This window comes from Pelophylax lessonae, assembly GCF_965119305.1.
Source record: "Pelophylax lessonae genome assembly, chromosome: 1".
Classification (NCBI taxonomy): Eukaryota; Metazoa; Chordata; class Amphibia; order Anura; family Ranidae; genus Pelophylax; species Pelophylax lessonae.
In genome coordinates this window covers 615,642,619-615,666,928 of record NC_138768.1, presented here as the reverse complement: position 1 = coordinate 615,666,928, position 24,310 = coordinate 615,642,619, and the positions used below count along the sequence as shown (strand labels likewise).

Sequence of the window (24,310 nt, the reverse complement as noted above, 5' to 3'; positions counted from 1 at the left end):
GGTGCACAGCCATTTTCAGATCTCTCCAGAGATGTTCAATCAGGTTCAAGTCTGGGTTTTGGCTGGGCCACTCAAGGAAATTCACAGAGTTGTCCCATAGCCACTCCTTTTTTATCTTGGCTGTGTGCTTAGGGTCGTTGTCTTGTTGGAAGACGAACCTTGGCCCTAGTCTGAGGTCCAGAGCGCTCTGGAGCAGGTTTTCATCAAGGATGTCCCTGTACATTGCTGCATTCATTCTTCCCCCAATTCTGACTAGTCTCCCAGTTCCTGACGCTGAAAAACATCCCCAAAGCATGATGCTGCCACCACCATGCTTCACTGTAGGGATGGTATTGGCCAGGTGATGGGCGGTGCCTGGTGTGCTCCAGACATGACGCTTGTCATTCAGGCCAAAGAGTTCAATCTGTTTCATCAGATCAAAGAATTTTGTTTCTCATGGTCGGAGTCCTTTAGGTACCTTTTGGCAAACTCTAGGTGGGCTGTCATGTGCCTTTTACTGAGGTGTGGCTTCCGTCTGGCCACTCTACCATACAGGCCTGATTGGTGGAGTGCTGCAGAGATGGTTGTTTTTTTGGAAAGTTCCCCTTCTCTCCACAGAGAAACGCTGGAGCTCTGTCAGAGTGACCATCAGGTTTATCGATCATCTCCCTAAATAAGGCCTTTCTCCCCCAATCGCTCAGTTTGGCCAGGCAGCCTGCTCTAGGAAGAGTCCTGATGGTTCCTAACTTCTTCCATTTAGGATGATGGAGGCCACTGTGCTCATTGCTCAATGCTGCAGGAATTTATCTGTACCCTTCCCCAGATCTGTGCCTCAATACAATCCTGTCTCAGAGGTCTACAGTTAAATCCTTGGACTTCATGGCTTGGTTTGTGCTCTGACATGCACTGTTAACTATGGGGCCTTCAAATAGATTGTGTGATGTGCTGCCAGGTCGCAGGATACCTAGGCGCAAAAATTGTAATATGGGTGCCACATCCCTGAGAATAGAAGTTTGGAAAGAGAGAAGAAGAATTGGACTTTATTGGCACCAGTATTAAAAACTATGGAGCCTTATATAGACAGGTGTGTGCCTTTACAAATCATGTCCAATCTATTGAATTTACCAAAAGTGGACTCCATTCAAGTGGCAGAAACATTGCAAGGATGATTAGTGGAAACAGAATGCACCTGAGCTCAATTGTGAGTGTCATGACAAAAGCTGTGAATACTTATGTGCATGTGATTTTTTCTTTCACATTTGATCCATCCTTTTTTTCTAACAAAGTTTCACTAATGCCCCATACACACGTGCAGATTATCTGCAGACTTTTGTCTGCAGACTTACCTTTTCTATGTAGTGCAAGGGCCTGCCGGATTGCATGCAAATTGAAAATGTTTAGGTTTGACCTCATATTATATGGTTTTGGTAAGTCTGCAGACAAAAGTCTGCAGATAATCTGCATGTGTGTATGGGGCATAAGTGATGGAGTTTGCAACCAACTCATCTGTGTTTCTTTTTGCTGACCATTGCTTGAGAAGAGGAAAGGAATTTGGTCAGGTGTCTGCTATTGTGCATTTGCTAATGAGAATAGCCCATTAAGGTGTTACAATTGTTGCTGGGGGAGGAGCTGTGAAGGAGTGTGTATATATATATAGAGAAATACTCATTAGCTGGTCTAATTCATTAGCTGCAAGTACTACATTGCAAGTACAACATTTTAAGTACAGTGAATGAGATATTGCAGGAGATAGTCAGGAGGTAGGCTGGAAGGTGGAAAAAAGAAAAAAGAAAAAAAAAAAGGTAAGATTTGTTTGACTTAAATTTACAAATTTTCTTATTTTTTTTTTCTCTCCTCTTTAAAATGGCAGACTTGGTTCAGTGCAGGAATTGTTTTGCATTTATTTCATGTTCCACTCTTTGGAGATTCGGATGCTGTCAGATCTGTAGACAATTCTCCTTACTGCAGCAGGAAATTGCATTTTTGAAATCAGAGATATTTAAATTATCTGTTAAACAAACTCCAGCTGGGACTGCTGCAATGCCACTGCCACAGAGGACCCCCAGAAATGGCAGATGGGTTACTGTAGGTTCAGGAAGACTTAGAGTGGTGGATAGAAGACATGTCCCACAGTCGGTGGTTCTCCAAAATTCATTTGCAGCACTCTCAGAATGTAAGGACAACATGGATATGGACTCAAGCACAGAGGGTGAAAAACCATCGACTCCTATGTCTAATGTATGCAAGACTGCAGCCAAGGACAAAAAAGATAAAGTGAAGTCTCAAAGGAAGCAGCTGTTGCTGGGTGATTCAATCATAAGAAGTGTGGAGCTTAAAGAAAATGGTTTTGTGAGATGTCTCCCTGGTGCTACTGCTAGACGAGATAGAAGACGTATTATTAATATTGTTAAGCAAGCAAAGCAGGAAGGGGACGTGGATGTTCTTGTCCATCTAGGGACAAATGACCTGGCTTGCAATGAAGTGTCAGAGGTGAAAAAATCTTTTATCACACTTGGAAAGGACGTACAGGATTTTGCATCCACCATTTCATTTTCTGAAGTTCTGCCTGTGCATAATGTTCAGAATGATAGGCAGAGGCGCATAAAGGAGTTCAACATATGGCTTAGTAAATGGTGTCAAGAGCAAGGATTTGGCTTTGTTTCTCATGATAGCTCTACTTGGAATAGAAAGGAACTGTACAAAAAAGATGGTTTGCATCTTTCTCTCAAAGGAACAAATGTACTTAGTGAACAACTCCAAGAATTTGCGAAAGAGTATTTAAACTAGGAAGGGGGGGCAAAAGAGTGGAATTACAAGAGTCCAATTGCCCCCCGAAACAATGCCAGAACAGGTCAGAAGCACAGAGGTTAAGAAATGAAAAGCTCAGAGTCCTGTCTACAAATGCTCGCAGTTTAGGTAAAAAAATCAATGAACTTGGGTCAATTATGGCATCTGAGAATGTAGATTTAGTGGCTGTTACGGAGACATGGTTTAATGAAAGAAATGACTGGGACATAACCATACCAGGGTACTCTTTATACAGAAGAGACAGAGAAAGCAAGAAAGGAGGAGGAGTGGCCCTGTATGTGAAAGATAGCATTAAATCTAACCTAATACAAGTTGGTGAAGCCAACATAGAGTCAGTTTGGGTTACGTTGCAGTTTGCTAATCATGCAGTAACTCGTGTAGGTATGATATATAGACCACCTGGTCAAGTCAAAGAACTAGATGATCTACTAGTTGAAGAAATCGCTAAAATGACAATGAAAGGAGAAGTTATCATTATGGGAGATTTCAATCTTCCAGATATAAACTGGAAAACCAAAATAGCAAGTTCTACTAGGAGTACAGATATTCTAAACTCCCTACTGGGGTTGTCTCTGCAACAAGTGGTTGAGGAGCCAACCCGGAGGGAGGCCATTTTGGATCTGGTATTCACAAATGGGGATTCGGTATATGATGTCATTGTAGGCGAAACCTTGGGATCCAGTGATCACCAGTCAGTGTGGTTTAATATAAGAACTGTGAAAGAGTCACACCACACAAAAACAAAAGTTTTAGATTTTAGAAAAACAGACTTTTCAAAAATGAAATTAGTCATAAATGAGTCCTTATCAGACTGGTACGGATTACATGGAGTCCAGGAGAAATGGGACTACTTAAAAGGTGCATTATTGAAGGCAACAGAAAATTGCATTAGACTTGTCAGTAAAAGTAAAAAAAGGAAGAGACCACTGTGGTACTCAGCAGAAGTGGCCCAAATCATTAAAAATAAAAAGCTAGCATTTTGTAATTATAAAAAAACCCAGAGCAATGAAGATAAGGAAATCTACAAGATCAGGCAGACATCAATAGTAGGCAAATTAATGGAAACCCTATTAAAGGATAGGATTGTGGAACATCTTAAATCCCATGGATTGCAAGATGAAAAACAACATGGGTTTACTTCAGGGAGATCATGTCAAACAAATCTTATAGATTTTTTTGACTGGGTGACTAAAATAATAGACGGTGGAGGTGCAGTAGACATTGCATATCTAGATTTTAGTAAGGCTTTTGACACTGTCCCACATAGAAGACTTATCAATAAACTGCAGTCATTGAGCATGGACTCCCATATTGTTGAGTGGATTAGGCAGTGGCTGAGTGACAGACAACAGAGGGTTGTAGTCAATGGAGAAAATTCAGAACAAGGTCATGTTACCAGTGGGGTACCTCAGGGATCTGTACTGGGACCAATTTTGTTTAATATCTTCATAAGTGATATTGCAAAAGGCCTCGATGGTAAGGTTTGTCTTTTTGCTGATGACACAAAGATATGTAACAGGGTTGATGTTCCTGGAGGGAAACGCCAAATGGAAAAGGATTTAGGAAAACTAGAAGAATGGTCAGAACTCTGGCAACTGAAATTTAATGTGGATAAGTGCAAGATAATGCACCTGGGACGTAAAAACCCAAGGGCAGAATATAGAATATTTGACACAGTCCTGACCTCAGTATCTGAGGAAAGGGATTTAGGAGTAATTATTTCAGAAGACTTAAAGGTGGAAAGACAATGTAATAGAGCAGCACGAAATGCCAGCAGAATGCTTGGATGTATAGGGAGAGGTATAAGCAGTAGAAAGAGAGAAGTGCTTATGCCGCTGTACAGAACACTGGTGAGACCTCACTTGGAGTATTGTGCGCAGTACTGGAGGCCATATCTCCAGAAGGATATAGATACTCTAGAGAGAGTTCAGAGAAGAGCTACTAAACTAGTACATGGATTGCAGGAAAAAACTTACCAGGAAAGGTTAAAGGACCTTAACATGTATAGCTTGGAAGAAAGAAGAGACAGAGGGGATATGATAGAAACTTTTAAATACATAAAGGGAATCAACTCGCTAAAGGAGGAGAGCATATTTAAAAGAAGAAAAACTACCACAAGAGGACACAGTTTTAAATTAGAGGGGCAAAGGTTTAAAAGTAATATGAGGAAGTATTACTTTACTGAGAGAGTAGTGGATGCATGGAATAACCTTCCTGCAGAAGTGGTAGCTGCAAATACAGTGAAGGAGTTTAAGCATGCATGGGATAGGCATAAGGCTATCCTTCATATAAGATAGGGCCAGGGACTATTCATAGGATTCAGATATATTGGGCAGACTAGATGGGCCAAATGGTTCTTATCTGCCGACACATTCTATGTTTCTATGATGCTGGAAAGTATAGGCAGCCACACTTCCAGCTCCCCATTGCATCAGAATGGATTGATGTCATTGTGCCTCCAACCTCTCCCTCTGCTTTGCCACCCACAAAGCACACCTTGCGATGATGTTGTAGCTGTGCTTTGTGAATGGCAAAGCAGAGGGAGAAGGCAGAAGCACAACGCCAAAACTGGTGTCTCTGATGAGGCAGTGAAGTACGGATCCCTGTATTTTATGGAAACAGCTCAGTGTAACTTAAAAAAAAGCTTTTTAAGTATTTAAGTTAAAAAAAAAATAAAAAAAATCAATTGTGGGTTAAATGTGAAATAGCAAATATTAAAAGATTCCAAATAAATGTATTAAAAAAAAAAAAAAAAAAAAGCACTGTTTGAAATGGAGCTTTCTGGAATGTCTGTTTATTCGGGCCATTCAGAGTCGTCTTCAATAGAAGGTCAAACTGATATTGGCCTGTAGTTTGTACATGCACTGCTTGCATTTTAAAAATACATTTAATGGATTCTTTTTCCCATTGAATTTTTATTAGGTTTTAAAGAAGAATTCACAACAGTAGAAAACAGTTGGGGGTACAGCCGCTTCAACAACAGTGGTCAGCCCAGACTATCTTGTTTGTTGTATAAAACAATATGACACACACACTGGTACTAGTATCATAGCGAAGGTAGCATTTAGATAAGGTCTCATTTCATCTGTTGTTAACAGAAAGGAAAAGGGGGTATAAGTGACAGACTAGAAGGAGCATAATGTAATAGACTTTAGACTTATTGGTAATTAGGGGACCTAGGGTTTTAGAAATATATTTTTTCAGTTCCTTTGTTGGTCATGGATTGCGGGGTGATGAGGGAAGCGTGAGGGTATGTGTAGAAAGAAGTAATAGTAAAGAAGTGGAGGGAAATTAAGAATGCTATTAGAGGGTGTTAGGGGGAAGGATAAGAGAGGAAGACATTGTGTCTGCTGTTCTCTCTCGTCCGAGAAAGGCCTGGACAACTATGTCTGATAGTATCATCTGTTGTGATGAAATGCAGCCAACACGACCATGTGTTTCTGAATTTGGAGGGGTGTCTTTTGCTTAATTAACAAGCTCCTCTATTTCTGCAGTTCTTTGAACACGTTTAAACCAGTCCGTCATGGTCGGAGGATCTGGGGACCACCATCTGGCAGGGATGCATAACTTGGCTGCATTCACAAGATGCATGGCTAAGGAGCGAAAGTATTTTGATTTTGGGATTGTGGAGTGGTGTGGCAAGAATTGTGCTGGAGAGTAATCCAGTGCAAGGGTGGTAATGTTGTTTGTGGGCCTGTGGACTTCTTTCTAAAATGGTTGTATTCTGGGACAGGACCACCAGATGTGTAAAAGCGACAACGCCAACATTAGGGGGGAAAGTGAAGGTGAGATCCTATGCAGTCTAAGCAGTGTTTTGTACCACCTGGAAAAGATTTTTAAACCATTCTCTTGCATATATACGTTTACTGACCACTTACGGATTGATGTGTACTGTATATTGTTTCCTATTCGGTTTCCAAGAAATCTAAAAGATAGTTCCTGTTCACATCTACAACTAGACAAATTGGACTTTGGGTTATAGTTGGCAAAGAGCATTGCATATGTACCTGAGATGAAATGTCTTTGAGGATCCTTTTTTAGACAGATTCATTCAAATAGAGTATGCTGACAGGACCAGTCGGGTCTGGGTTTTGATTTATCTAGGAAGTGTCGGATTTGGATGTAGGTCCAAAAGGGAACTGCTGGTTACTCATCCGGGAAGAAAGTGATAATAGTTAAGTAGGCGGCCTTTGTAAAAAAAAAAAAAAAAAAACTGTGCAGCGCAGATATTGGGTTAGGCCATATGTCCAGAAGAAATGAGGCGGACATGCCAGGTGGGAAATCCAGGTTTTGACGAAGTGCTGTCAAGGGTCCTGGAACTGAGGAGATATTATGTTTACGGCAGGCTTCCTTGAAGGTTGTTAATGTGGTGCAAAGTAATGGATGGGTTTTGCAGACTGGTGGGACATGGTTGAAAGTGATCCAGGGGAGTTGGTGCAAAGGATAGGGTGTCATATGTTCCAATTGTCCCCAAGCTTTAACATGAGAATAGATATTCCAGTCGATAAACCTTGCTAACTGGCAGGCTCAGTGGCAATACCGAATGTCTGGAAGGCCTATGCCCCCTTTCAACTTAGGGATAGTTAGTCTGTTGTAGCTCAATCTGGGTTGGGAAGTGCTCTATAGGAAGGTTGTGCAGGCTCTCTGATATGATGTAAAAAATGTAGGTGGAAGTTTTAACGGAATGGTTTGTAATAGGTATAGTACTCTAGGGAGGATATTCATTTTCATGATTGGAGCTCTACCAAACCAGGAGAAGAGACTGATAGACCATGACTTTAGATCACAATGTATATTTTGTAATAGCGGAAGGCAGTTTTTTGCGTAAAAATTAGACAGCTTAGAGGGTAATTGGATGCCAAAATATGTGATCACGTCTGTTCCATTTAAATGGAAAGTTAGATTGGCATTGACTAAGAACATCTTGGGTCAGTGAAATATTCAAGGCATCCGATTTAGAGAAGTTCATCTGTAAGTTAGTTATATGTTTGAATGTGGTGAAATCTTTGAGCAGGTTGGGTCATCATAATAAACGGTTTGGAAAGAAATAAGAGAATATCGCCCGCAAAGGCGACCAACTTATGGGTTTGGTTGGCAATCCGGATGCCCTTAATATCAGGGTTCGTTCTAAGATGGCGGAGTAGTGGCTCAAGAGTGAGGATGAAAATGAGGGGTGATAGAGGGCATCCCTGACGTGTTCCGTTCGGGGTTAAGAAGGCATTTGATAGGTAGCCATTTATGCAGACCCTCGCTGTGGGTGTGGAGTATAACGTGAGAATGAAGTGTAGAATCAGTTTCGGGAGACCAATGGCTTTGAGTGCAGCTGCTATATAGTCCCAGGCCACTCTATTGAATGCCTTCTCAGAATCTAGAGAGAGGAAAAAACCCGATTGGGGTTTAGAAGTTAGCCAGTGATGGATATTATTTGCCCTAATGGTGTTGTCCCTTGCTTCTCTGCCAGGTATGAAGCCAACTTGATATAGAAATCAGTTTAGGTAATAGGGGCAGTAGACAGTTTGCTAGTATTTTGGCATACGACTTTACGTCTACATTTAGTAGTGATATTGGTCTTTAGTTGGTAACCAAGTAGGGGTCCTTCCCTGGTTTGGGGATCACAGTAAAGTTGGCCTCAAGGAGATCTTGAGCTGGCGTTTTTTGGGAAGATAGTTGAAAGCCTTTAAGAAGTGGGGGAGAAGAATATCTATGTAGGTTCTGTAGTAGCCCACTGTTAGTCCATCTGGACCTGGGCTCTTACCCGGTTTCATTTGTTTGAAAGCTAGTTTGGTTTCCTCTTCCGATAAGGGACCACCCAGATCCCACGCTTCTGTCTCTGATATCGGTTTGGGGGTATATTTCTGTCTGTAATAGGTGGATCCTCAATGTGTTTTCCTTAGTTGGTTCTGTGGGGGATAGATTATATAATTGTGAGTAATACTGGGCAAATTGCTTTGCAATTTCAGTGGTAGAGTTAATTTTCTGACCTGAGGAGTCGGTAAAGGAATGCATTGTTGAGGCCGCTCTCTTAGATTGTAACGCTTTGGCAGTGGCGGCAATGAGGATGCCCCTTAATACGCATTTGTGTGTTTCCCAGTTGGTCATCGTAGAGATTTCGGGGGAGTTATTTTCCGAGAAATAACATTTGAGATGTAATTTGAAGTCAGCAAAAAGTAGTGGGATCTGTAAGTAAGGAGGGATCTAGCCTACAAATTGGAGGGTGAGTAGGGGCACCCAAGAATGGTATGGAGATTGAGGTGGGATGGTGGTCTGAGAGGAACATAGGGTATATGGAAGCTTGGTGGAGCACGGGTAGGTCCCTCTGAGAGATGAATAGATAGTCAAGCCTGAATTAACATTGATACGGGTGTGAAAAAAAAAAAAAAGGTGTAGTTCCTGCTGTTAGGGTACAGTGTGCGCCAAGAATCGTGTAATAGTAAGTCCCATAACTGCGATTTAATTTCACGTAAGGCTGTGTATGGGAGGGTGGATGCGCCATTGGATGCAATGAAGAGAGGATTTAGAGAGTCATTGAAGTCGCCTCCTAAAACTAGAATACAGTCTTGAAACGTGGAAAGTTTTTGAGATAATGCTCGGAAGAAGGGGACCTGCTGGCTTTTAGGTGCATATACATTGGCGAAGGTAATCATTTTACTGCGACACGTTCCTTTTAAAAAGAGGTATCTGCCTTCCTCATCCAAGAGCGAGTCAGAGAGTTGGCATGGGCAGTGTTTGGCTAGGAGTATAGAGACCCTTTGGATTTAGAGGTTTGGTTGGTTGCATGGAGTACTGTGGGAAAATAGCGATTTGTGAGCCTGGGAATGGAGTCTCTATGAAAATGTGTCTCTTGGATAAGAATAATATCAGCTTTGTTTTTGTGCATTGTAAGAAGCAGTTGGAATCAAAATGATTTTGAGGGTTGATTTGTCACCAGTGAACACCGTGGAATTCATGGTCATGTAGTCTGCATGTCGTTGCTCAGCACCAAGAATATAAAGAGCAGAGATTACGTTTTTCCAGTTAACCAGTCCGGGGACAGAGAGACACAGAGAGACACAGAGAGACAGAGAGACAGAGAGACACAGAGAGACAGAGACACAGAGAGAGACAGAGAGACAGAGACAGACAGAGACAGACAGAGAGAGACAGAGAGAGAGAGAGAGAGACAGACAGAGAGACAGACAGACAGACAGAGAGAGAGAGAGAGATCCGGCAACATGTGAGAACCTGCTCTGACTTGGCCAGATGGTATGTGGACCGTTTTTGCGGTACAGCCAGAGGTGTTAAGTGGGGTTTACAGATATTAGGGCAAGAATGTATGTCGAAGAAGAGGTTACCACTGTGTGGGAGGTGTTGTTATGGGAAGAATAGGGACGAAAGGCAGCTCCGGCAGACAGGAAGCCAGTGCGGGCTGATTTAAAGGGTTTAAGGAGGGCGATTTTCATGCAGTAAAGTATAGGGTCTTCTAGGAGGATGAGTATGTAGAGCAGTGGCATTGAGTAGGCAGTAGGATTTATGAAGGTTAGATGATATGGGTCTGCAATACCTTGAGAAGGGTAGGAGGTTTGTTAAAGAGAGGAGAACCTTATCTAACCTGGTATAACAGCACTTTATCAACACAAGCATCATCCTGAAACAATGAACAGTTCAAACGTATTAACACGATAAACATAATAAACTGAGTATTCTGATGTGGCATGGGAAATAAGTGAGTCACGCTTTCAGCACATATACGGTTCACTTGTCTGGTAGCTGACAAGCTTGTTACAAGATTGCTGGGAATCTGCGTAATAGAATAGAAGGAATTGAGGTGTGCATGGTCCATTGCCTCCAAAAGAGAGATGGAATGAAGGGAGCTGTCACATGGGTAACATAACATTAGAGGGCAGGTGTTAGCAAAGAAAGAAAATATTGTACCTTTTTCCAGGCATATATCCTCATTGTGGAGGTTGGGGGAAGGGGGTTCCGAGATTGTTATCATGGGGTGCTACATTACCTTTGAAACCCCTATGCAAGTAATGTTCACAGACCATAAAGATAAACGGCATTTCAAGTTTTACAAAAAAAAAAAAAAGAAGAAGAAGAAAAAAAAGAGAGGTGGGGTTGGAATTTTTCCCCTCCTTGCCCTCCCCTCCCCCTGGGTCGTTGACAGTGGCAGCATAGCAAGACAGTCATAGTGTAAAACAAGACATTACTGTGTTTACTATGTTTGGACGGTGTGGAATTTGCTAAAAGTTGTTCAGGCTTACCTAACAGTCCGACAGGGATCAGCTTATCAAGGGTGAGGGTAGCAGCCTCGAGTTTTCCAATTGCTATCGATGTGTAAATCTTATGACACCACTAGGTGGTGGTGTAGTTGCTCAGAGAATTAATTATATGGGTACACTAAATACTGTGTTTGTAGGTGATCCCCACGAGGCAGTCAGTACAAAGTTAAAGAGCCACAAATGTTGTCATAGGATAAATAATATCACCAATATGATGACATCAGTGTGTCTACAACCTTGGGTTGAATGGTAGTCTGGAGCATTGCAACAACAGCAATTATAGGACATTCACACAAGGCTTGTAGGAACGACTCACAGGATTGCGAGGGTAAGAGGTTCATCAGTGGGGCCCCTCAAAGATTAGACACATAACAGGATGCTTACCGCTAGAGGCAAAAAAAGCAGAGGTGGATTGCAATAACGGCTTGGGGCATGTAACGAAAGAGGGTGTTTGAGTACCATATACAGGTCTCAGTCAAGTGGCCAATAAACATATTAAAAGGAGGAATGCTATGAGTCAACTCACATCCAAGCGTCAGAAAAAAATGGGATTTTTGACTTACCGTAAAATCCATTTCTCTGATGTTCATTGGCGGACACAGCTCTTGGTATTTATAACCATTGGGTTATACTGTCCCTTACAGGAGTAGGACACTAGGCAGAAAAAAAAATTCTGGCTACACCCATGGGAAGTCCCAGGGGGTATACTCCCTCTCTCTGCTATAGCCACTCAGTTTTGTAACAAGCAGTGTCAGGAGACTAATAACTCTGCAGAGGGGTGGGTTTTGTGTCGGTCAATGAACATCAGAGAAATGGATTTTACGGTAAGTCAAAAATTAAATTTTCTCTTTCGTTCATTGACGGACACAGCTCCTGGTATTCATAACCATTAGGACGTCCCAAACCGGTGTTAAACATAAAGGGTGGGAAAAACCAAAAAATCCCCAACGCTAAATATTAGCCAACCAGGCAACAGGGGCTCAACCAAACAACCAGAGCCCACCTGAAAAAAACAATACACCCTCAGAGGATCAGGTCCTCTTAAACAGCTGCCTGCAAAATCTTGTGGCCAAAGGAAGCAACCGCAGATGCCAACACATGCACATTAGAAAACTTTGTAAAAGCATGCACTGACGACCAGGTGGCTGCCTTGCAAACCTGTGCCACTGATGTCTGATGACGGAAGGCCCAGGAGGCACTAAGCGCCCTAGTAGAGTGCACCTTGACAGGGAAAGGAGAAACCTGACCCCTGATGGAATAGGCCTGAACCACCATCCGTCTGATTCATCTGGAAATGGTTGCAGAGGAAGCTGACAACATTTCGAGGTCCATCCGGGAGCACAAAAATAGAAAGTCTGACTTTCTGAAAGACTTCGTAGCTGCCAGGTACACCCTAATTGTCCGGACCACATCCAAGGCATGCAAGGCGATTTCTTTCGGATGTTTAGACCTGGGACACAGGAAGGCAACACAATGTCTTCATTTAAATGAAAATTAGAGACAACCTTTGGAAGGAACGACGGACAGGGGCGAAGAACCCCCCTTTCTGTGAATCCCCAGGTAAGGTGAACATCAGGATAATGCCGCCAGTTCTGACACCCTGCGCGCAGAAGTGAGAGCCACTAAAAAGGCCACCTTCTGAGACAATGTAAGCAGGGGAATCTCCCAAATATTTTCAAAAGGAGGCTCCTGCAGAGCTAAAAGCACCACATTAAGATCCCAAGGCTGCAAGGGAACCCACACTGGAGGAACCAGGGAGTGTGTGGCCAAAGGTCGTTGGAAGAAGACCGCCAAAGCCGACACCTTGCCCTTGATGGTACCCAAGGCCAATTTCTGTTCAACCCCCCATTGAAGGAAGGTTAAGATCCAAGCCACCGAGAAGGAGTGAGAAGGAACCCCAAGAGACTCCCACCACGCAATGTACGTCTTCCACGTACGATGGTAGATCTTCTTAGAAGTAGATTTCATAGTGTTCTGATGTACAGTGGTTTGTTTGACCTCTTGTACTCGGCCAGCGAGCGTCTGGATGTCATGGCGGAGATCAGTGATCGCAGCAGATAATGGGTCTTAATGTCTGCTACTATGGTTTGTAGGTCATTTAAGCTGGGCTGTTGTTACGGGAGCTAGGATCTCTCAGCGGAGGAGGGAGGCAGACTTGAGGATGCCGTGTTGGTAGTGTTGGCAACTGAGGGGAGAGAGTAGGCCTGCGATGCCGCCATGTTGCTTGCCTGAGTCTGGAATATCCCTGGGATATTTTAGCTTATCCGCCAATAGCGTCTTGGGGAGAGCGGGACCTGGTAGCCAAGCTGCTGCGGGATGAGGTCCCCATTTTTGAGAGCATGTACGATCATCAGGAGCCTTCGATGGAGCTTGATTGTGGCTGCTGTCTGCTAGAGCTTGAGGGTTAGGCGGCAATCTTCTTTCACGGCAAACCCCGCTCCCCATTTAATAATGTATTAATGATTACAGACCTGAATTGATTTGTGTCTTTTATTTCTGCATAGAGTTCAGGTTCAAGCCCTGTTTTCAGCTGACAACACAGGGCATTTTTGTCAACTGAGTGGTGTTAACCCTCCCAGTGTGTTTTGCTCAACCACTACAATTCTCACATCTCTACCAAATTAAAGCCAATTATTCTTTATTCCAAGATACACAGAAAATGTGCAGAGCACGCAGGACAGCTCTGAATTTGTTGCAAGCTCAACAGTTATTGCATGCACTAATTAAACATATTAAAATAGACAATATTTAGCACTTTACCTTTGTTCTCCACTTTTCTGCTGTCAACTTCCTGCTGGTCTGCAACAGATCATAAATTACAAACAGGTGTTTTTTTTGTTTTGTTTTTTTGTTTTTATATTCTTATCACTATAAAACAGATAAATTAACTTAGTTATACTTTTGTGTATATAATGTATTTTCCGGCGTATAAGACGACTAGGCGTATAAGACCCCCCTAATTTTCAAGTTAAAACATAGGTTTTGGGCTATACTCACCGTATAAGACTACCTCCCTTCCGAAGCAAGGCGACGCCATTGAAAAACATCAGATTTCTCACAGATCTCCAAGGTACCCCAAGTACTGTAATATATGTAATCTCTCATAATATCTCCAAGGTACCCTAAGTAGAAGTATTACCAGTACATGTAATCTCAAGACGCTGGCTGTGTTGGAATCCTGTACTGGTATACCGTATGTACCGTAGCTTCGGCTACATACAGCATACCGCGCTGAGCCAATCACAGTGAGGGATGTATTCTATTATTGAATGCAAAGCCTGCTCGGATTGGCAGAGTCCAAGAGGCGGGCTGATGTTACTCCGCCAATCCGAGCAGGCTTTGCATTCAATAATAGAATACATCGCTCACTGTGATTGGCTCAGCGCTGTATGTAGCTGAAGCTACGGTACATACGGTATACAGGTACAGGATTCCCACACAGCCAGCGTCTTGAGAGATTACATCTACCGGTAATACTTATACTTAGGTTACCTTGGAGATATTATACTCGGCGTATAAGAAGACCCCCCCATTTTTGGGGGATTTTTTTGAGGTTCAAAAGTAGTCTTATATGCCAGAAAATACAGTATATATTTATTATACACACCCACAGTATATACACACATACACACATATATATTTATTTCCAGTACTTCAATAGTGCTGTCAATTTACACAGCGCTTTACATATACATTGTACATTCACATCAGTCCCTCCCCTTAAGGAGCTTACAATCTAAGGTCCCCAACTCACATTTATACACATACTAGGGCCAATTTAGACAGGATCCAATTAACCTACCAGCATGTCTTTGGATTATCTACATCTTCTTTCCAAAATTATACAATAAATTATATAAAACATATAAAAGTGCATAACTATCAAAACGTATACCACCCCAAATTTCAAAAGAGAATGTGTAAGGCTGGGTTCACACATGCTGTGGCCACGGCTCACAGCAGAGGTCTGGTGTGTCCCTGTTCACTGAATCAACTGTGAATCAGGTCCAAAATTCTGCGTGAATTCACATCTGATTCAGAGTCAAAAATGCACAGGACCCTTTCCAAATGCAGACCGCAGCCGCCCCGGAAGTGTGTGAACCGGCTTCAATTCGCATAATAAGGAACCCAGCCTTACAATAGGACAATCCAAAAATTTTAATAAATAACGAAATAATAAAACAAAAAGGAGTAAATAAGAAAAACGAACGGTCTTGCTGGAAAGCCAGCATTCAATCAGCACTTCCCTCCTGTAAAAATACAATCATGCAGCAGGGGATATCCCTGCATCAACATAATTTCTGTTGACATTCCACATGCTTGAATAGTCTTGTATAAAGAAGACAGTGCTTATCACTCTACCTTTGTTCTCCACTATTCTGCTGTCAACTTCCTGATGATCTGCAGTAGACGATAAAATACAAACAGGTTTCACATTTGTATTTTCAACTTTATAAAACAAACAATTATTACATTCATTTAGTATAAACATTTTCTCAGGAAGTTATTATACATTACATTATATAGAATATTAAAAAGTACATCACTATCATAAACCATATGTATCACGTCAAATTTCAAATGGTAATATGCATAAGAAATAATAGCGCAATCCATAAATATTAATAAATAATTATACAATAAAATGTAATTTTAAAAAGTAATTGTTGTCTCCAGTGCATATCCTGCTGTGATTCTTATTTTCAGTCAAGAAGTGTAGTCCACCTCTGTGCACATATCGGTGTTCAATCTAAGGCTGGCCACATAACCAAAGACCTTTTTTTTTGTAACCGACTACTTGTTTCATGCTCTCTAGCGCACAGGGAAAATTTTGCAGTGCCAACAAGTGTATTCTGTTAAGAATACCTGAACAGAAGCTGCATCTGACTGGATGGATGCAGCCACTGTTCGGCTTAAAACAGACCGCTCGGCTCCCTCAATGTCACCAAAATCTGCTCAGTGTATAGCCAGCTTAAGGAATTAATGTCTCAAATAGACGATTAGAGACACTGATGGCCAGTAAAATCTTTCCAAATAAGGTACCAAGGTATCATTCCTCCATTTCATTAACACTGTCAGTCAAGCAGTCCTTTGCAAGTTTAAAGTTTTCAAACCTCAATTTACCAAGACACCAAAATTGCACGGTGGTTCTTGGCATCTAGTGAAAATTTGAGGGCATCCAGGGGACACTGTTGGAACTTTAAAAAATGAGTCACATCGATTTTCAGGGACCATATGGTACCCACTAAAAACTGCAGGGTTAGTTTTGCCTAAAGGTGCCCTTTTTTACAAAGGCATAGACTTTAAAGATAAATTCACCCTTCCGAACATGTCACATCCATATTTAGAATATAACATGTAACATGTTCAGCAACCTCCCCCTGGCACTCCAGTTCCTCGTGACAGCAGGCGGAGGATACTACCCCCCGCACCCATTGTCATATTTTGAAAACAGCCCAGCTGTGCGGGGCTCCACCTGCACAGCCAAATAATTCAGTCACAGGAATCTATGAATGAGAAAACTACTAGTCTCATCTTCCACAGCAGCAGATGAACTTGTAGTTTGAATGAGCCGCGAGCATGCTGGATTAGCATGCTTGTAGTCTATTCCCACTCCCTTCAGTTTACAAGCTGGTATCCCTAAGCTGAAAGCCCAAGAGAGTGTACAGGAGCCTGAAATTGCACCTGCCATTCAACTGAAAGACATCAGCCTGATGAAAACACTTATATCAGTATGCCGTAATATTTAAAAAAAATTATGCATTTTTGTAATTTTAGATGTTCATTGTGATAGTCATTACATACTGTATTGCAGGCGCTATTCCTAGCTTTGCAGTGCTAAACAACAACTGTACTTTACTGCTTCCTCTCACAATGCAATTCTATATGTCCCTCGACTTAATGTAAACAACACAATCCTTGTGGCTGATATTTCATCCCAACAGTTGTGATAGCACTGAGCCACAAAGTTCTCGGTGACTCAGAGCTATAACTCAGGGGGTTGTATTTTAGGGTAATAGGGACAAGGTTATAATTTTACCTCTATTCCTTCCTTATGCTGTGGATACCTCATTCCAATATGGTCGTAAACTGCAAGAATCGCCAACTAAAAACAACGGTACACAGGCTGCACAGGATAAATATTACTTGTTTTCTAATGGATGAGTTTCATTTATTTGTTAATCCTCCAAAAACCATAACTTCATGGCCAGGGAAAAAGAAAAGGGTGCATTGGTGCAGTACTATGCCATTAATTATGAATAGTACCTCAAAGCGCCATGCGCTGCACCTCAAAGCAGCGTGTGCTGTGGACCAGCGCAAAATGATTCAACACACTGCCCTCATGGACCCGTGAGAGTGTAGCTTGCTGTGAAGTTATGTTGTGTGCTCATTAATATGCTAGCAATGTGCATTACGGCACCATTCAGGCGAACAGTACTGCATCACACCAATGTCTGTAATGTGCAATATTTGTAACCAGATTTATATAGCGCCATTTATTTACGCAGTACTTTATTAAGTGCATTATGGTAAGGCATGCATTACCATAACAGCATATTATGAACTATTGTCTGCAGGCACAGGAACATCAAGTATTTTAATAGCGCTCAGCTTTTTTGCTTTCCTTAAATAGTTTGTTAATTTGGGATTTGTCTCTGAACCTTTTATTTTTTGACCGGTTATAAAGCAGAACCCCTCCCTTCTTACTTGCCATAGCCCTCTCCTCCAATGTCTAATTACTGTCTTTATTGACCCACCTCCTCTCTACCCCGCTTCAGCCCCCTACATAACTTTTTATGTAGGTGGCAGCGAGGAGCAAACAAGAACAATATAGAGCAGGGTTTCTCAACCAGGGTTCCAAGGAACCCTAGGTTTCATCCAGTAGTTGCTAGGGGTTCCTTGAGTAGTAAGAAATTCCTGCCTTTCAGATAAGAAACCACTGACACCATTGATCATTTTAGCTATCTGTAAGGGGGGGGGGATTCTGCCCAATGACCACAAATGTAAGCAGCATTCTGCGTACTGACCATACTAATGTACTGTGAGCTGTAAATGTAATCATTATTAGCAGGGGTTCCCTGAAGCCAAGAAATTATTTCAAGGATTACTCCATGTTAAAAAGGTTTCTCAGGACACCTCAGCCTGGTTAGGGCGACCCCCCCCCCCCCCCTGCCAAATCAAAACTTTTAAATAAAACATACGCAGTTTGTTAGATCAGGTTATATCAATTGTTGTTGGCGTTAGATCTCATACAGAAGAAGGAGCAATATTACCAGTTGTTTTCTGGGGGGGGGGGGGCTAACCCGTCATCAGCCCCCCTTATTAAAAAATTACCAGACAGTTATCTATTTAGGAAGCTACTTCTTAGATCCTGAGATCCTGTAAGATCAAATGGTTTTAACGTTCGAGCTCACATATTTAGAGACTTTAAGTGATTAATGAGGAGCCCCCCTTATCAAATTTTCTGGCTAAAAAACATTTAGGCTAATAAATATGCGTTCGATCCAGTAAGATCAAGCGATTTTAACGTTAGATCTCACATAATTTCAGAGATATTCCACATAAAAATGTAGATATTAGGTGGTGGCACATAAGGACAGGCAGGCCCCCCACATGCAATTTTTGGGCTAAAAATCATCCAGGCCAATAGATATTCCTTAGAAGCAGTAAGATCAAGTGGTTTTAAAGTTGGATCTCACATAATTTCAGAGATATTCCACATAAAAATAGAGATATTCGGTTGTGGTACATAAGGACAGGCAGGCCCCCCACATGCAATTTTCTAGCCAAAATTCAACCAGGATAATGGATATTCATTAAAACCACTTGATCTTACCGGATCTAATGTTAAATCTCACATATTTAGAGACTTATTAAGTGATTAATGAGGGGGGATGGTCCCCCCTTATCAAATTTTCTGGCTAAGAATCATTTAGGCTAATAGATATTCTTTGGATCTAGTAAGATCAAGTGGTTTTAACATTAAATCTCACATCATTTCAGAGATATTCCACATAAAAATAGAGATATTAGGTGGTGGTACATGAGGACGGGTTGGCAACCCCCACATGCAATTTTCTGGCCAAAAATTATCCAGGTTAATGGATATTCATTAGATCCGGTAAGATCTAAGATCCGGTAAGATCCAGAGGGATGACTCCCTTCAATGAAGAGACTGTTCACTCATTCATGGGACTCAAATGGTAACGACACTGGACACATGCTGCTAGCCCCACATTTGTAGGTGGTTTCCACACATGATCTATTATCCACGAATGCATCCCCACTCTCAACCAGATTCTGGACCTTGGCTTGTGGCTTGACCGACATTGTGTGCTCCCTGACAGGCCCCTGAAGAAGCGCATAGGGCGCGAAACATGTTGAGCCTGGAGCCCTGAACTGTATTAACAGACGGACATACCTGACTACCCAATACCATTGCTGACAAACATCTCATACATGGGAGTAGCTTGCCTTGAATAAGCGCTATCAAGGAGAGTCATTATCTTTTATCCTCCTATGTTATCTTTGGTAGCTGGTATTTGTCTGTATTATGCTGTTATACCTTACCTGTAAGAAACTGTGCAATATATGCTTATGTTGACTATCTATTATGCACCTTAGGGGGTTTCTTCCCCCCCCCCCCTTACCTTGCTTTTAACATGAATATTTTTGTAAAAAATATTTACTGATTTTATACGATGTTTTTTTTTGTTCTTATGTGCCATTAAAGTCCGCATACATATTCATTTTTCTAGGCTATTCACTATGGACGAGGCACGTGCTTTATATGTTCTTGATGTCTCTGGTGCCGCCCCAGTATGCCATTATTAGTTTTTTGTTCAGAACCCTGTCGTTATAGGTACAGATTTCTGTGTGCAAATGAAAATGTAGCAAACAAAGTGTATCATTGTGCTGCGCTATTTGGTGGACATGGTGAATAATGGGTTTTTCTAAAAGACAGGATTTAAGTCACATCTTCCAACAACAGCTAACTTTGCAGCTCTTGGCATTTAGTCATGTGATCATTTTGAGCTGCAAATGAAGCCTATTCTGAAGACTTTGTTCTGCTATATGCTATGATGGCAAGTCTGAACATGCCCAGCATACGTCACTAAATGCAGGCCCCACTCTGATTGAGGTCTGAATAGGGAAGTACCTCCTCTGAGAACCACCAGCCCAATGTATCTTTTTAGTACTGGGCCAATGAGCAAACGACTCCCCTCCACCGCTCACTACTAGCCCACTTCTTCCTTGCCAAAAAGCAAAGCCTGGAGAGCAGAGACAACACATTTTCCTGTATTTATGGTTTAGCAGATACCTTAATTTGCATATTAACAAGATAGCGGATTCAGAAATTAAGACAATAGTTACAGTAATAGTTTATATTCAGAAATCTAAATTATTCTGCCAATAGAAAACTATGGAAATGTTTTTGTTTGCCTTTTCCAAAGTAACAGTCTTACTGGAAATGTGCCAGTTTTACAGGTTTTATTGTTATATAATCTGATTTTCGATTACAAAATGCTAAGTCAGATGATAGATTGACCCATAGCTAGTCATGTGAGGCAAGTAAGGCCCTATAATGACTAGGATTGGTACATATCTGCTTTTATCCGTGTATTTTTATCTTCCCAACTATGCAGATTACACAGATTATATACTTGGTCAGAAGTGATTAAACACATACTCAATGATAACTTGAGCTGAGAATTAAATGAGCTAAAATGCTGTTTTTATGTGATATAAGCTTGTACTTTTCAGCCTTTAACCACAACCCCAGTCAAAACATTTCAAGTTAAAATTATAGCAATTTTTTCCATTTACATTTATCCAGCTTGGACTAAAGCTGGATACACACTATCCAACTTTTGTTGTCAGATTTCCTTCAGATTTACCTTTTCCAAATAGTGCAAGGGCAAGTGCAAGTGTTTAGGTTTGACCTCATATTACCGTATATACTCGAGTATAAGCCGAGTTTTTCAGCACATTTTTTGTGCTGAAAACGTCCCCCTCGGCTTATACTCGAGTCAAGAAAAAAAAAAGTCCCTGGCCGCTCCGACGGGCTTAAGCTTTAAAATGGCACCGCCCGTCGCATACATGTCACCGCGCACGCACCGCCGCCGCTCGGGAGTGGCCGGGAATAGCCGAAAGTATACGAGCGGCGGCAGCGCGTGAGCAATGACGTGTCGGCGCCTCTGGAACAGGTAAGTGAAACAGCTGCACTACCTGCCATTATGCAGGGCTGCGGGCACACTACAAGGGATGCAGTGCTGCGGGCATGGTCCATCTGTACCATGCCCACAGCACTGCATCTCCTGTAGTATGCCCACAACCCCAGATCCTCTTGTACCATGCCAGTACCCTGCATTCTCCTGCACCATGCCAGTACCCTGCATTCTCCTGCACCATGCCAGTACCCTGCATTCTCCTGTACCATGCCAGTACCCTGCATTCTCCTGTACCATGCCAGTACCCTGCATTCTCCTGTACCATGCCAGTAACCTGCATTCTCCTGTACCATGCCAGTACCCTGCATTCTCCTGCACCATGCCAGTACCCTGCATTCTCCTGCACCATGCCAGTACCCTGCATTCTCCTGCACCATGCCAGTACCCTGCATTCTCCTGCACCATGCCAGTACCCTGCATTCTCCTGCACCATGCCAGTACCCTGCATTCTCCTGCACCATGCCAGTACCCTGCATTCTCCTGCACCATGCCAGTATCCTGCATTCTCCTGCACCATGCCAGTACCCTGCATTCTCCTGCACCATGCCAGTACCCTGCATTCTCCTGCACCATGCCAGTATCCTGCATTCTTCTGTACCATGCCAGTATCCTGCATTCTCCTGCACCATGCCAGTACCCTGCATTCTCCTGTACCATGCCAGTATCCTGCATTCTCCTGCACCATGCCAGTATCCTGCATTCTCCTGCACCATGCCAGTCACCCTGTATTCTCCTGTACCATGCCCGACGCCCTGCATTCTCACCCTAGGCTTATACTCGAGTCAATGATTTTTCCCAACTTTTTGTGGTAAAAGTAGGGGCCTCGGCTTATACTCGGGTCGGCTTATACTCGAGTATATACGGTATATGGTTTTGGTAAGTCTGAAGGAAAAAGTCTTCAGAAAATCTTATAGTGTGTATGGCCCTTAAAGCCCCGTACACATGCACAGATTGTTGGCCGTAAATTGTTGGCCAACATCCGATCTGCCGATTGTAGGCTTGTTAGTATGATGCTTCCGACAACCAACTGCGAATTTTCGGCCGAAAAAAATTTGGTGTGCATGCTATAAAATTTTTGTTGGCCAACAAAGAACGGCCGATTGTTCCTCAGTCAGTACAGATTTCGGCAGACAAAAATCAGATGAGCAAGACTGGGCATGCTCAGAGAAGAAAAAACACACGGAAAGTCAACCATCACATGACATCACTTCTGAAGTTGGTTTTTGTTGGCCAACAAAAGTCCAGTGCAAGTCTAGAGCACATTTCAACCAACAAACAACACTGAACAAAAGTTGGCCGATCAGTTGGCCAACAATCTGTGCCTGTGTACGGGGCTTAAGTGCCATACCTGTGGGATCACCTTGGAAGCTGGAAATCTCAGAATTTTAGACACCGCTTCCGCAGTGATCTCCACTAGCTTCCATGTCCCATGTAGAGCGCCTTCCCTGCTTCACTGTAAGCACAGGAGGTCACTCACTTAGCATGGGCACCATTTAGAAAACACTTTGAATTTTCGTAATGACTACAAGGTTTTTTTATTTGAATGAGGTGTAGAGGCAGCGCAGTGGGGGAAGAGCACACAGGTCCCAGCAGCTTACAGTTCTACCATCCCTCGTGATACTTTTCTTACACTTGCAACTTGTCCTACCGGGATCTACGCGGGATAGGTCACGATTCACAAAGGATTCTAACACAGTGACATCATCTAATAAACCGCAAATACGACAACTACAGGGGCAATTTATTGCTGGCCTCATTATTCCCCTTCCCCTTTTGGCTGTTCTGCCTTCCCCTGACTGGTGCGCTTCCACTTAATACTGCGGCAGATTTTTTCTATGCGATTGCTTCCATCCGGAAATTTGGCGATTGAATTGTATCCCAACTGACCTTTGGATAAAGGGTTTCACCCGAAACGCGTCAGACCCAACTTGGGAAACCTTCTCGCCTTGCATGTTTCAATAGTAACGCATTTTTACTGTATATATGTTTTTCTTTTTCAATGATTTTTATTGAAAGTTTTCACAAAAATAGTGCAAAATATACACACATAATAAAAAATCAGTGCATAATAAACGTTAACAGTGGTATAACCATAGCAAACATTAGATAATACTTCTATAAAAGGTCGAAACTATAACGTGGCAAGGGCTAGCACCTCAAAACACAAAAAACAGGAGCCTCAAGGTATCTAGAGGGACCTTCACCGAGGGTAAACAGGGCCAACCACCCCGAGCATTTAATCACATTGTGCGTACTACACAGGATAAGTGGCTAGATCGTGATCCCACAGATCTTTGCCCCAGCCTGGGCTGGGGACATGGGGTACTAAGCCCTTAGAATACAGTACCACTGTTAACCCCATATCGTAAACTGAGACAAATCGTAGAAAAAGAGAAAGAGAAAGGACAATAGAGCCACAAGAAAAGAAGAGAAAAGGGGAAAGAGAGAAGAGAAAAGATTTGTACGATTGGACCCGACCCCGCCCCCGCACCCCACCCCCAGACCTTCCCGAGTCCATCAGGTACCCCCAGTGAGGTAGTTAATCCACGATCCCCATACCTTGTCAAACACACGCAATTTGTCCTCCAGTTGAGCCGTCAGGCGCTCATTAACCATAATCCAATTCAGTTTGTGCCTAAGCAGCTCAAATGGTATCGTAGCAGACTTCCAGGATCTCGCTATTGTTATTTTTGCTGCAGTAAATATGAACGTTATGAGCCGCCTCTGCGCTCTATTGGCTGTATCCACCTTTTTGCCCAACAGTGCCTGCTGAGGAGACTTGAGTAGGTTTATTTGCGTGAGGGTGTAGATGAAATTGTACACTCTAATCCAAAAGCGTCGGGCCTTCGGGCATTGCCACCAAACATGGAACATCGTACCCTCTTGGCCACACCCCCGGAAACACCGCGAGGATGCTCCTGGCACAAAGGATGCTATCCTGACTGGTACCATGTACCAGCGCAGGAGCACTTTGTAGTTGGCCTCGATGATTGAAGTGTTAACTAGAGACCTGGAAGCCTCTCGAGCCAT

General features: G+C 42.6%; 1 protein-coding gene across 4 annotated transcripts in view; it reads right to left on the bottom strand.

Moving 5' to 3' along the window:
- Positions 1–24,310, bottom strand: part of CASP6 (caspase 6) — a 91,840-nt gene that overhangs the window by 17,320 nt on the left and 50,210 nt on the right. For 2 of the 4 annotated variants that reach the window (XM_082254429.1, XM_082254431.1), the window contains 2 exons: positions 15,411–15,449; positions 13,809–13,847 (listed from right to left, as the gene is read on the bottom strand). In XM_082254429.1, coding sequence (XP_082110555.1) covers positions 13,809–13,847; positions 15,411–15,449 — 78 coding nt within the window. The remainder of the gene's footprint in view (positions 1–13,808; positions 13,848–15,410; positions 15,450–24,310) is intronic. The other 2 variants (XM_082254430.1, XM_082254432.1) reach the window with 1 other exon arrangement.